This window comes from Simochromis diagramma, unplaced genomic scaffold (assembly GCF_900408965.1).
Source record: "Simochromis diagramma unplaced genomic scaffold, fSimDia1.1 OVJJ01000091.1, whole genome shotgun sequence".
In the NCBI taxonomy this organism is placed as follows: domain Eukaryota; kingdom Metazoa; phylum Chordata; class Actinopteri; order Cichliformes; family Cichlidae; genus Simochromis; species Simochromis diagramma.
In genome coordinates, this window is record NW_024386901.1 from 1,983,257 (window position 1) to 1,998,231 (window position 14,975).

At 42.8% G+C, this 14,975-nt stretch overlaps 1 protein-coding gene across 6 annotated transcripts in view; it reads right to left on the bottom strand.

Annotated features, from left to right (window-relative positions):
- Positions 1 to 16: 16 nt before the first annotated feature.
- Positions 17 to 14,975, bottom strand: part of LOC120735397 (mitogen-activated protein kinase kinase kinase kinase 4-like) — a 104,795-nt gene continuing 89,836 nt past the window's right edge. For all 6 annotated transcript variants that reach the window (XM_040034753.1, XM_040034755.1, XM_040034754.1 and 3 more), the window contains 6 exons: positions 7,064 to 7,198; positions 4,787 to 4,887; positions 4,476 to 4,625; positions 4,223 to 4,382; positions 3,768 to 3,907; positions 17 to 3,144 (listed from right to left, as the gene is read on the bottom strand). In XM_040034753.1, the coding sequence (XP_039890687.1) occupies positions 3,061 to 3,144; positions 3,768 to 3,907; positions 4,223 to 4,382; positions 4,476 to 4,625; positions 4,787 to 4,887; positions 7,064 to 7,198 (770 nt within the window). In that variant the 3' untranslated portion in view covers positions 17 to 3,060. The remainder of the gene's footprint in view (positions 3,145 to 3,767; positions 3,908 to 4,222; positions 4,383 to 4,475; positions 4,626 to 4,786; positions 4,888 to 7,063; positions 7,199 to 14,975) is intronic.

A 14,975-nucleotide genomic window follows, 5' to 3' on the forward strand; every position in this document is an offset into this window, starting at 1 on the left:
CATTGTTGTTTTAAAATTACTTTTAAAGTTTATTCAAAGAAAACAAAACAAAAAACTTTCAGGAAAATACATGACTTCCTGTCATACACAGAGAGGACATAAGTTAGAGTAGCACGGCAGAAACAGCAGAGGAAAAAACACGTTGCCTCACGTCCAAGCCTGCAAGGAACGTTACTGTAATGTTTCCATGTTGAAGCAGCGTTGTGTGAATACCTGAAATGAACAACACGTGTGTTCTTTGTTGTGGAAAAAGTTAGCAGGGGTGGGAGAAATGACAAAGAAAAATAAATAAAAACTAACGAAAAATTTAAAATATCCAATAAAAAGTGGGCTCAAAAAGCAGAAAGTATGAGTTAAAGAACTAAGATGCATTATGCTCTCAAACATAAATACCATGATGCACATTAGTGTAACAAAACATTGCCTCTGTAAACAGTTTCTCCACCTAAGGTGAGTGTAATAATATTAAACCACCGCAGTCGCATAGTTACGTTTACATAGACTTACAGAAACAACAGAAACTATTGTTAAGCTTCTCAACTAGCTCTAAAACTTAAGAATACACAATGCTTCGAGTGATTTTTTAAGTTTTTTTGTTGTTTTTATTTTTTGAAAGAAAGGATTTCCAAGTAGTGGTTCTTATAACAACAGGTTTACACGTTTTAAATGCTGCCCTCTTGGCACTTTTTCCAACACAAGCCTGCAAGCGACTGATTCGTCTCAATCGGCTCGTTTCTTTCTTTAGATCAATAAGAATATTGATAATAGCCACAAATTATTTTCATGAATTCAATACAGCCACTCATCAAGGCCTTGATGCAAGAAGAGACACACACCGAGCACTACTGCACACGCAGACCTCAGACAAAAGCACTGGGGCCCGAACGGCTTCTCCATACAGAGACATAAACTAAGTGACCAACAGTAACCTTATCGTCAAGGAGGGAAAACACCCAAGATAAGCTTGTTTGTGTCCTGACAAAAGGTGTGTTTGGATATGACGTCATAGATCGGACTCTCCCCTTGCTCTTCCTGTGAGCAAACGATGAGAATCATTGCAAAAAAGGAAGGAAAAAATCCAGCTGGGCAAAGATCGTCCATGCTGAAGGTTGTTGCTCAGTCTTTCGCATACAGGGAACTTCAATAACAGCTGGAGTGGGACATGAGGGGGTTAGGGAGGGGCACAAAATAGACAAACTATTCCTTCCTATAAAAAAAAAAAAGAAAAATGGGGATTCTCTCGTCAGTTCCTTCACAAACAGCCGAGTGAGGGAAAAAATCTCTGCTCAGTGTTGCCTGTTTGGAGACACTTCATCACAGTAACACTGAAATCCAGAGTCTGAGTGCTGAATCAATAAAGGCGCGCGTGTTCTCGTTTGAACGGGAAAGCCGCGAGAAACGCTCCTCAGCTCTGACACACAGATTGCCGAAGGCTGCGAAACAAATACGGAATCGAAATATGTACATCTGACGCAGAGGCTCTGCTGCCGCCGCCACAGCTTCGACTCCAAAACCGAACACCTAGGATTGATCACTCGTGACAAGATACAAAGCAAAAACGTCATCTCATGCCTTGGACCACCACACAGTAATAAGTCTTTCTACATTCTTGACACTTAGTGCATTGAATACATACAAATGTTCTAAATGAAGCATGAAATGAGTCGAAATCATGAAATGGAAGATGGAACTCCGCCTCCTGTGCCAAAACAAACCCGCCGACCACGTGTTTACCTCTCTGCCACTTAAACCCAAAGCGATGCCGAACTGTTGACGGCACACGCGCACACATACACGTACTAAACTTTCTCATCTACATTATCTCTCGATTTTTTTCCCCTCTCTCCACGTTATATCTGTTTATTCACAGCAGTTCAAGTTTCTCGAGTTAAGATCGGGTCGTCATGCTTCCCCGCCACCGGTCCGACACGACAAAAGTTCCCAAAGCTTTATTTGTACATAGACACTTTATTTAATATTTTGGATCACACCCGCATTGCATTCTTTTCATACGGACACACCTTACACTTCTGTGGGTTTAGAGCAAGCAAGTTGTGTAGGTGGATGTGTGTGAATGATTAAAAAAAACAAGGTAAAAGACATGTTTAACTCCACATAGTTACACTTATCTTCAAGGAATAATAATGATTCAAAAAATACTATTCTGAAATCCATCACCTACACCAACTCTCTCTCCGCCCTCCCCTTCTTTTTAAAGCGCCTGTCCGATACAACACTATACTTCAACCACACACACGCACGCACACACCCTCATGTTTGAGTCCTGTCAACCTAAACTTTGTGGTAAAAACCTTCAATATTAGGTCCCTTTCTCATGCTTGTCACTGAGCCTCCAGGTCATTGGACAAACCAGCATGTTAGCAGTAGGTGGACCAAACAGAAGTACATTTACACACACACACACACACTACTGTAGCATTAATACAACACACTCTAGAGCCCCACCAGCCCCACGCTCACAAGAAGGGGCGGATGGTGGGAACATGGGGCAAAGGGGGGGACTCCCTTACAAGAGGCAGACCTGCAGAAGGTAGTAGCAGTGGTAGTAAGAACAATAGCGGTAGCAATAGTAGTAGAAGACCTCAAGCTTACTAACCAACCCGGGAAAGGATGCAGAGGTACAAAAATCTATCCCATCGCAATGCATCCGATGAGCACCAAGAAAACTGAGAGGGAAACAAAACGTTGCTTGCCCCTCCCTTTTCTTGAATTCACATTTACAGTATTACTACTTCCTTTCATTTATTAACCTTTGATTTCATTATGCACGTTATAAGCCGTCGCTTCGGATTTTACGGAAGGGACCGACGACTTGACCGGCTGTCTCTGCGTCGCAGGCAGACCCAGCAAGGCTGCAGCTACAGGGCGTTGCTGTCGACTGCTCCAGACGGCTGGTAGGTTGCTGTGTTTGTTCTCGTTTGGTTGTCCGAGGGCTGACAAGACATCAATGGTGGTTTTCTGAGATCCAGTGTTAGAGAGAGGGGGAGGACAATGAGGAAGATGAGGAGAAGGAGGAGAAAGAGGGCAGGCCGTGGACCTCTACCAGCTCAGCAGGTTGCTTCGGCCCAGAGTCATGAAGTACACCTGGCTGGAGCCTCCAGAACGTACAGAGGCGAAAAACACCTGAGGAGACAAAGTGAGAGTTTACTGCTCAGCACAATCTGAGCACAAATGTTGTAACTGAAAGTGCCGGTGATTAAATATAGTGTTAAAAACCTCTAACTCAAAAACAAAACTCGGGTGGTTAAAAGTTTCTTCATTCATTTGTCATATGTTACCGTATTCGAAAGTTCCCATTATTTACCGCACATGCTGTCAAAAATACAGACCCACAAAAAGAGAAAAACAGTCCAAAAAAGAGAGAAGAGAAACTAGAGCAGCCTTAAGTTACTTCCACAGCTGAGTCAACAGAAATTGTGCAAACAAATTTGATGCCAGGATTTAGCTTCACAGCTAACCTGGCACATCTGATGTAGGTAGTCACCGTGTGTTTGCATGTAACTGAAGACATAAGGGGAGCCTTTTTCATGTTTCATCACTTAAAATCTGTAAACAAAATCAGTTTGATTTTAAAAGATGCTTCTCAGATGGCCTGCAGTCAAGTTGGAGGAGCTGGTCTTATTTGCTTGGAGGAGGATTTTCTTGTGTTTTATTTTTATCGAGCAAACACAAAGTTGACTAATCCCAAGGATGTGTACGAGTCACTGGCCGTGGTGCTAATCAGAAAGCTGACATGCCAATCTCACCTTGTCATTTCTTTCACAGAGGAACTTGAGTCGCTGAGCTCTCTTGTGCATGAAGACGCCGTCCAGGTGACCGGTCTCCACAGAGCGGATCTCGATGGCTTTCTCGCCCCAACCCATGATTTGGTTAGACCGAATGTAGGCTGTGAAGAGATGTTTTAGTTAGCATACGGATATCTAACTCTATTTAAAAACAAGACGAAGAAAATGTTAAATCCCTAGACCAGAGGTGTCAAACATAAATGTGCTAAAACAATCGACTTGTTGATGATTTTTAATCATTAACAGAAAAAAAGCACCACTTTAAAAAAAAAAAAAATCAGGTGTAAAGGTGTAGGTGCAGGGACACTTTAGCTCTTGGAGGGTTGTGAGGCAAAAAGGCTGGGCAACACTGACCTAGACAGACAAGAAAACATTATAGGGCAGGTGTTTGTGTAGCTTTTCACCCAGTTACTCACCCACTGAGGTGGGCATCTCCCCCCACTGCAGCACCACGTCCTTGGTGATGCGTCCGTAGGTGTTGACATAAACACCCTCGTCCTCGTAGCACACGAGCAGTTCAATGCCATCAGTGTTAGGCAGAATGATGATTGCGTGAGACTGGATGCTCGTCTGGATCTGGAGGAAAAACAACAGACATTATAAGAGTGACTCCTCTTTTAACACATACAACAAACGAGCACGTGCGTTATTTTACAGCTGTGTTCTTACGTGTGTGGGCAGGTAGATGTCGTAAACGGCCCCAGAGTCGACATCCACGGCGTGAAAGCCTGAGCACGAGCCATAGATTACCTTTAACCTCTGACCTTCCTCCACAGTCAGGTCAACCAGCAGCGGCTTATGCACCAGATCACCGAAAGACTGAGGCGCACACAGATCAGAAATCTTAGTCTTTCAGCTTAATATCAGTAGATATTTGCCAAAACACAGAGATGATAGATTGCTATCATTTGGAAAAGAAAAAACACAAAGAGCACAATAACAAGCAATAGCACCAACAACTAGCTGGTCGGTTTACTTACCTTGAAGGCCATGAATTTGTGGTAGGGCTTGGGTGCCCAAGCGTAGACCTCCACAGAGTTCTTCAGAGCCAGAACCAAGAATTTGATCCTCTCATATTTCACTGGGGAAATAAAAATCTGAATAAATCACTTAAAAATAGCATGATTACCACAGGGCAGGAGAGTAGTGTGGGCTCATCTCTGCTTACTAACTTAATATTGCAACAAATGGAGGGAGAAAGTTATTATTTTAACTGATGTTTATTTGGGTTTAATCTGAAATATTCACAGCAGTTTGTATTGCACCACAGAAACAACAATTCCTGGCATCTTAAAAAGAAAACGGTTAGCCCAGAATGCCTGCACAATTAAATTAACAGAAAGTGCTGCTTTCAGCTTACATCTATGTAGAATAAGATAAATGTCCTCTAAACCCAACCCCGGTACAAGCTTACTTTTTGCAAACCATCTGAGGAACACAGTTAAAAGTGCACTCTCAGCTCTTTTCCCCTACGTCCACATAAACCCACTGTTTTGGCAACAGTGTTACAAATGTTACTTTTCCAATATTGATTTTCTCATCATTGCTGCAAAGTCCTGTACTTTCCACAAGTGCTGATTCAAGAAAATAATGAACATGCATGAATAAAGCTGTTGGACGGGAAACTGATTCCTCAGCCAACAGCTCTGATCACTACATAGGAGTTTCCAACAGGAAGTGCCAGTCTTCGCAAAGCAATAAAATCATGAATGACATTCTGAGTTTTAGACAGGAAGGTCTACTTGCATGTCTTCTCAGATGCTTTTACCACATTATTACTTAATCAAGGGTTTTCATTCTATGATTTATCAATGGCGTGTAGGTTCCTGAAGCACATATCCGATTTGAATTCCTACATATGAAAAGCACAAAGCGGAAACTAAAGGCTGATATTCATAGACACTGATAGATAGACATATTTGGCAACCTTGTTCCCAATTTGTTGCAGTGTGTTTGTTGTTGTTTTGCATTGTTAAGCACTTTGTGCAGCATGGACTGTTTGGAAATGTGCTATATCAGTGTCCAACTCCAGTTCTTGAGAGCTACTGTCCTGCAGCTTGAATGGCTTCTTATTAGGCCTTTGCCTTGATGGCATGCTGAACCATTTAATTCAGCTGTGTTGGAGTAGGGATGCATCTAAAAGCTGCAGGACAGTACCTCTCGAGGACTGGAGTTGGACACCCCTGTGCTATATAAATAAACATGACCTTGACCTTTTGATCCCTGTCTATTTAAAGTTTTTGTTTTGTTGTGTTTCTTTGTATTTGTAGTTTCAATTCAATTCCATTTTATTTATAAAGCACCAAATCACAATAACAGTTGCCTCAAGCACTTTATATTGTAAGGCAAAGATCCTACGATAATACAAAGAAAACCCCAACAATCAGACGACCGCAAAACTAGATGAACAAGAACTTTGGCGACAGTGGGAAGGAAAACTCCCTTTTAACAGGAAGAAACCTTCAGCAGAGCCAGGTTCAGCGAGAGCCGGCCATTTCCTGTGAGTGGTTGGGGGTGAGGGGAGGTAGACAGGTCAGAGATTTCTTCCTGTGACATTTAATTTTAGTCTTCATGTCTCAGAAAAATTTGGGAATCACTTTATTTATTTTATTAATTATTAAAGCACTGAATAATTAAAAAGTATCATGTACATGGATCTGTTCTGTTCAGAAAGCTGCATAGCTACAGCCAACTTCCCAGAAGAGAGTAACCTCTCCTAGTAGTTCAGAGTTTTACATGAGAATGAGCATCTGTCTGTGTTAAAACTGGTGGGGAGAAGCTGCTTGTTTTGCAGGCAGTGAGCTAAGAGGTGGCTGTGACCAATATCAGGGACCAGTTATCATGTCTACAGCTGCCAGCAGGTTTCTAAGTAATTATTCAATCAGTAAAAACTATAGATTCTACTAATCCCTTTTGTCCTTGTCAGATTGTCTCTTTGTTCACTGCACGTTGGCCTCTTGGTTTCCTTTTTGTGACTTTGTGTATTTTGCAATCTGGTGAGTGGGTCAGTTAATAGTTTCATTTAGGAGTGGTGTGCAAGTAACCCCCCATTAGGTGTGAAGTCAGTAAAAAAACAACACCAGTCCCTGCTGTGATCTCCACACACACTGTCCCCATGCACTTGCACTTTTGCACTGTGGAGGGCCCTTATCTCAAACTTACCACCTTGGTAGTCTGTTATGAGTATTTATGCTCATAAATACAGTGAAATCTTCCCAAACTCTTAAATGCAACATGTCCTTTTGTGATAAACGTACCAACTTTGTAGTGGACGCATCCCTCCAAGTCTCCTACAGTTGTCCAGCCTTGTTTCTTCTCAACCTCTGGGTCATTATGCAGAATCTTATTCCTCAGCCAGGACAGGTAGTATACACGGAGCTTGTTCTTCTTACCTGTAATTGATTGAGAAACACTGAAGTAAAGAAGAGCAAAAACAAAATGTAAGAATTGCTATGCAGTTGATCTTATCAGAGGCTCTGAGAAATGTCTGAAGCTGCTTGAAACTCATGAGGGGGTGTGTGTGTGTGTGTGTGTGTGTGTGTGTGTGTGTGTGTGTGTGTGTGTGTGTGTGTGTGTGTGTGTGTAGAGGAATTTTGCACCATCCTACAAAATAATTTCAGGTTGGCAGCATTTCTGCATCAAATCTTGATGGAACAGCCTTTTTCAGTTGCCTTAAGGTCTGAACTTTGACTTGACCATTTGAAAACATGAATTTAGTTCTTTTTAGGTGATTCTGTTTGTTTATCTTGCACCACTTAACCTTTCTAAGTTTCAAGTCATGGACTGTGGTTCTGATTTTCTCCTGTAAAATGCTTTTTGTAATTTTTTTATTCATGATTCATTCAATGACTCCAGAATTTGAGGTAAAAAAATAGCCCTAAACTCAGACATAATCCAAATCTGTTGCCCTTACTGTATATATGATCACTTATGGTCCCTTTTTCCCCATATCCCACTTACTAGCACATACCAACTAGGGCTGGGTATCGTCACTGATTTCTAGAATCGATTCGATTCCGATTCACAAGGTCCTGAATCGATTCGATCCACGATTCGATTCGATTCTGGGAAATTTTGCCTCAGACAGTCAGAAATATTATAATTCAGATCAGTACATTTACATATTTTTGTATCTATAAAAGGGAAGCTGACACTTTCCAGACTTTATCAAAGGTGTGAGCATCACAGCAGAGGCCTTTGTGTCAAAGTAGCTGAAGATAAAACACAGAAAAACATGAAGGTGATTTTCCTGGCCTGGAATTTTATAAAAATATTCTGCAGTAGATCAAAAACGAAAGAAAATCTTTAATCAACTTATGAACATCACCTCTGACGTTACAGCGGTTTCATTAGAGACACAGCGTTTTGTATTTTGTATAATTTTAAAAAGTTTAAATTTGTTCAGAAGCCTACTGAACGGCAGAAATTAGGTTTTCTTTTCGGAAGTAAGTAAAAGGAAAAAAAAACATCGGCCGACAGCGCTGTAAATAACGGTAGACTTGTGCGTAACAAGCAAGCGAATAATGCAGAAAACAGATTTTTAGATGGGAAACTGTTCTTGAAGTACAGAGAGAGAGAGAGAGAGAGCTGTGCATGAAGTGTGATTTTATTGTGGTGGAAGCAAAACAGCAAAAGTAAGAGGGAATTCATGACGATGTTTATGTGAAGCTTAGTTTGGATCTTCTTCTGCTGGTTCGGTCAATATTGTTTGGAGAGAGTGTGGTGGGGCGTGGTCTGCGGTGCCGTGCAGGGAGGGCGGACGCACCTGCACGGCATTCATAATCACGCCCGCTGGGTTAAAACACAGGGACTCAGGTGTGTGTGGTTGTTGTTGTGGTGAGTGTGACTAAAAATGGCTCGAAAGGATATTCCATGGTCCCGCCGTGCCTTATTCTCACCACAGAGAGATACAACTAACAGCTTTAGAATCAGCGCAAAAAGAGCGTAAACACAAAGCGTGGACCCGCCGAAACATCAGAATCAGCGAGCTGTCGGCTTTCAAAACCGAGCGTGTCCGTGCCGTCGGGTGAGAAAGGCGACATCTCACTGATTCTGATCCGCGGGTCCGGGCTTTGTGTTTACGTCTTTGTGCAGACGCCGTGTACCTGCTCTCATTTACTGTTTTAAATGTTTGGTGGTTGTCAAAATTTTGTGACGTTTCACCTGAGATTCTGGAATTTTGGGCAAAATACATTTATATAAAAAAATCGATTCAGGATTTTAATGAATCGATATTACGTTATCCAAGCCAGAATAGATTTTAATCGATGAATCGATTATTAAAACCCAGCCCTAATACCAACCTAACCTGAAATAAAAAGTTACATTTAAGGTAAGGTGTTGTCATGATCCGGAGTTTGTGACTCCGTGTTTATGTTTTAGTAGTTATTATTATTCTGGGTTTTGTCCCCCACCTGTGTGTGTGATCTCCCTGTGTTCTCTGAGTGTTTTTAAGTCTTGTCTTCTGTCTTAGTCGTTGCTGGTTCGTCTGTGTTGTTTCCCCCCGGTCTCCCTGTGTCTCTCCGTATACATTTCCCCGGACCTCCCTGCATCTTCGTTTCTGGTTTGTTTTGTTAGTTTTACCCAGTTTAGGTTTCCGGTTTCATGTTCACCCACCATTGCTGTTTGTACCCACTCCTGTAAATAAATACTCACCTGCACCAGAGCTGCCGCCTTTTGGGTCCTTTCTACAACTCCACACGTCTGCCACACCGGACGTGACAGTACGAACCAGCCAGCATGGACCCTGCGGCACTCAATCCGTCCGAGGAGCTCCAGGATGACATCAGCTACAATGTGGAGATCCTCCTCGGGCTGTGGGTGGAGAATCCTCCGTACGAGCTTCGCCGCACCGTTGAAAACCGGCTACAACGGCTCTTTTCCGGCCTGCCATGGCTTCTAAAATCGCTTCCTCCGACCATGCAGGCTTTTCTCCGGCACACACCTCACCTTCTCTCAGCCACTCCTGCCTCGCTGCCCGACTCGCCGGATGTGATCTTGCCCGGCCCGTCGGAGCCATCTGCGGGGAGGAAACGCAGATCGCGCCGCCGGCGCGCCACCCCACAGCCGGACGTTCGGGCTTCTAATTCGCCGGCTGTGGTGAGTGAGGACTCTTTTCCGTTTTCGGACTGTGTGACTGTTCATTCAGGGGCGGTGTTCTGTGCGGCGGATGATTATGTGAACAGCGTATCACCTGCTCAGCAGCCACTCTCAGCTCAGTTAGCTGCCCCGCAGCCACTCTCAGTTCTGTCTCCAGTGTCACCCTCAGTTCAGTTTCCAGAGTCACCAGCGTCACTTTCAGTTCAGTCTCCAGTTCAGTTTCCAGAGCCTCCAGTGTCACCTGCAGTTCAGGCCCCTGCGCCTCCAGTGTCACCTGCAGTTCAGTCTCCAGTGTCACCAGTGTCACTTTCAGTTCAGTTTCCAGAGTCACCAGCGTCACTTTCAGTTCAGTCTCCAGTTCAGTTTCCAGAGCCTCCAGTGTCACCTATAGTTCAGGCCCCAGCGCCTCCAGTGTCACCTGCAGTTCAGGCCCCTGCGCCCCCAGTGTCACCTGCAGTTCAGGCCCCTGCGCCTCCAGTGTCACCTGCAGTTCAGGCCCCTGCGCCTCCAGTGTCACCTGCAGTTCAGGCTCCAGTATTACCAGTTTCACTCATTCACTCCATGCAGGGAGAAAGTCTAATTTCAACTCAAGGTGCTTTTCATAGTTTCAGCCTCGTCTGGTCCAGCTTCAGCCTCATCATCCACGCCAGCTGCAGCCTCTGCTTCAGCGTCGCCTGGCCCAGCCTCCGTGTCTTCGTCCTCGCCTGGCCCAGCCTCCGTGTCTCTGCCTTCAGCGTCGCCTGGTCCAGCCTCGTTTGGGTCTGCAGCTAAACGGCCACTTTCTAGGCCACTGGCCAGGCGCCATCGCCATCGTGGGCGGCCCCCAGACTCCCTTCACCGTTGCCTTCCGCACCGTCGGCCCCCTGAACTGTGTCCACTTCGGTGCCGCTGCCTTCTGCGCGGCCGGCCTCCGGACCTCCATCGCCTGGGTCGCCGCCGTTGCCTTCCGCACGGCTGGCCCCCGGACCAGTGCTGTCGTCGTCGCCGTTGCCTTCCTTACGGTCGGCCTCCCGGACTGTTTCCACGTCGCCGCCGTTGCCGTCCGCACGGTCGGCCCCCTGAACTGTTTGGACTCCTGTGCTGTCGGCCCCCTGGCCGGCCCCCTGAACTCTTCTGTTTTGGACTCCATTTTCTTGGCTATGTTGTATTTCATTTCATTGTTTTTTGGTGCTGGACTCGTGCTTTGTTTTTTGTCTTTCTGGTGCTCCTGTTTTGTTTTGCCTCGATTATATAAAAATACAGCTGTGATATTAAGAAAACTTTCTCCTGCATCTGTGTCACTTCATTTATGACCAAATTCTTGCAGAGCACACAAGAACATGCATGTCTTTTATGTCTGCATGGTGGAGTTTTATAGTTTCAAACATGTCTGGACTGAGGCCTTGGCTTTGCTTTGCAGTGGATTTTCCCTTTTTTCCTCCAAACACAGCGCTGTGCATGCCTACCAAAAAGTTCAACTTACATATTATCTGATTGTGGAACAATACAATTGATTTCTGGCTTCAGACACGTAGCAATGGCAAAGTGTTTTATATTGTGGTAAAGTTAACAAAGATTATATATAATATAATAATACCCAAACATTTCTGTGAGCTAGTTCTCGTTCTCCTTTTTGCAGGACAGCATGTCGTGTTGTTGATCTGATTTTCTACCAGATCTTAGGAAGAGCAGAAGTAGCCCTGAATTATTCGGACAATCTGCCTTATTGAGAATTAATGAACATGAAATTTTCATTTAAAACCTGCATTTTGTCTACCGTTAAAATTTGTTTGATGATCTGAAACATGCAAGTGTGACAAATATACAAAAAAATAACAAATCAGGAAGGGAGCCAGTACTTTTTCACGGCTCTGTAATGTGCCTTTATGTATAGGGATGTGGAAACTTTTACAATCCACACTTCCAATCTCATACTCCTAACTTGAATATTATCCAAGGTTCACATCCCTTTTTCAGCTAAAGCTGTGAGTAATCACTCAAGAGCTTTTACTAGTAAGTGTTTGTGTTATGAGTTTAGTCAGAATGTGTTTATAATAGTGGATTTATGAAGACCCAGTAACATTTTGCAGAGTAATGAGTGCTGAAATCTTGGTAATTTTCTTCTGTCACACTGTCTCCTAGAAATCTACTGCAAATCAGTTACATGGAAGAACGTTTCCGTCCATCATGGAAATCTCAATTGTGTGTCAATGTTACATAGCATGCACATACATGACGTGGTTTCAGCTAACAGAGTTTTACTCAATATCCTTTTCACTCAGATTATCTGTTGTGTCATTTCTGTGCATTTGGGAAATTGTGAAAGGAGAAGTACGACTGCGGGTGCTCTTTCAATGTGCGAAAGTAGAAAGCAGACTAGAAAATGACGGTCAAACAGATACTGAGCAGACTAAGCTGAAAAAGGAGAAAAGTGAACATTTTTTGGCCACATAATGTACAAAATGAAGTATTGTGCAAAAGTCTTGAGCCACCCCTCATTTTTTAAATATTTTACTTCCAAGCAGCCAAATTTTTCATTTTTACTCCTTAGTCATAAAAGGCTGATTGTAGGGGTGTGTATTGGCAAGAATCTGGCGATACAATATGTATCATAATACAGGGTAGACGATACGATATATTGCAATACTAAAAGCCAGACGATATTTGTGTTTAGTAGGACTAAATTTAATTAGGAAAACTCAAGTAAACAGTCCAAACTGTTTAATGCTTGACATGAAACATCTGAAACAAAAACACTCTAAGTTCAAAATGAATGGAGAAATTAACATCTGCCTTATTAGAAGTCATGTCAAATAAACAAACAAAAACTACTTAACTGAAATATCAAGTATTTTTTAACATGAAAAAAGTAAACATGTAACACTGAAGTCTTTCTAAGTACTATGATTGTAAAATACTTATCCAAAAACTGCTCTATGGAGCATCAAAACAAAGTACTTTTTATGTGACCTTAACATAAACAAATATAAATCAAAAATGAAATTGCTTGAAGAATCCATCCAAGTAAACATTAACAAAAAATGTAAAGTGCTATTACAATTAAGTGTTAATAAAATAAAGTACAGCTCTGCAGTGTCCATCAATGGAACACTTTTAGTACAACCTGAAAAAAGGAATTTACTCATCTAAATAAGTGCTTATGAGACTCAACCAAAATGTCAAACATTCTCATATCAGAGATTTTACATGTGTAGTGTTTTCTCAGTGTTTATTTTTCAATTTCCAGATTTTTGTGCAGGAATACAAGCTGATCGACATGGTCAGCTCTCAGGACACTTCTCTGTGCATTTACTATGTCTCCTGCAGAGGAGAAAACTCTCTGCAGAGACACTTGTTCCAGGAATGCATAGGAAACTCCTTGCTACTTTGGATAGCTGAGGCAAGTCTAGCCGCGAGAGCCATGTTTGGTGCATTATCGGTAACAACAACAACAAGGTCCTTTGCGTTCAATCCCCATTCAGCCACAGCGTCAGTTAGTAACGCTGCAATGTGCTCACCCGTGTGACTGTCATGCATGGCTCGGGTTTGTAGTACATGAGACTGAAGGTTCCACTGGTCCGTTATGTGATGTGCTGTAACAGTTACGTACGATTCAGTGGCTCTCGAAGTCCAAGCGTCGCATGTCAGAGCAACTGTCTCAGCCGAGTTGAGAGAGTCCAGCACTGTCGCTTTGACTTCTTGGTACAACTTTGGCAGAGCGATGTCCGTGATGTGTTGTCGAGAAGGAACGGTGTAACAGGGCTCCAGCGTTTTAATCATATTACGAAATCCTTTATTCTCCACAACACTCAGAAGGCGCATGTCTTTGCAAATAAAAACAAGTACTGACTGCGTTATTTTTGTTGCACGAGTTGAAGTTGCTGGTAGTTTCGAAAAGTTAACTTCTTCAATTGTCCGTTGAGAGGGATCACCTCGTTTCGTTTTAAAATTAGCATTTGACGCTACGTCGCTATGGTGTCTAGACACGTGTGTTCGTAAATTTGTTGTGTTACCGGAATATTTGACTCTGGCGGTGCAGATTTTACAGACTGCATAGCTCTTGTCATAGTCTTTACTTCCTTCTTTTGTCCTAAATCCAAAATAAGTCCACACATCAGCTTTGAAAGCTGCGGGGGCCGGCTGTATCCTCTCCTCTTCAGTCATCAGTTAGCTAGCATCACACACGTCCACTGACTGTTCTACTTCGTTCTTTTGGCAAACTAGACGCTTCTACAGTTATCGCGAGACCTCGTTTTTACGTCATAGTAAAGGCGGTAAACTGCAAACCAGTGGCCGGAGTTTGAATTCCAACATACAAAAGAAATAAACAGTAAATGCATGTCATTTTTCAATTAAAAAAATCGATAACAGTGATTTTAAATATCGATTCAGTATCATTGCGCGAAATATCGCGATATTTCGTTGTATTGATATTTTCTTACATCCCTAGCTGATTGGGTATTGTCATCACCCCGCTAGGCAGGCAGCAACGACACCCAAGTCTGTGAAGGCGATAACTCAAGATAAGGCAATGTAGGAGCTTCAAATGTATACCATAGGTGTAGCTGCTAAAACTCTCAGACGACTTTGAATCTCAGTGATCTTGACCTCAAGGTCAGAGGTCAAGTTCTCTGGAAATCTTGTAAATGCAATTACCTGGAAACAAGACAATGTAGGATTTTGAAATTGCTGCTTTGCTGAGTTTGTTTGTTGAGCTACTTATCACTGGTCGGTGAATCATTCAAGCATGAAAAAAGCATTAACTTCTGGGACGTGCCAGTGTTGTGTCTAAACATAAAAGACAGCTTTGCAAAGATTCAATTTTAAATAGTATCTTTTGTCACTAGAAGCTGAATCCAGGAAAAATGAATACAATGAAACACAACATAAAATGGTTTGGCATAAAATATTTGACAGCAGAAATTTCTGGAACAATTTCGCCTACTTCCAAGGTGCATGGACGGGATGAAAAACTCACAACGCAGGAACTCCAGCAACACTTAATATGAAAGAGGAACAACTTTATTGACTGACCAACGCGTTTCGAAACGCATTAGTCAGTCAATAAAGTTGTTGCTCCTTGATAAAATA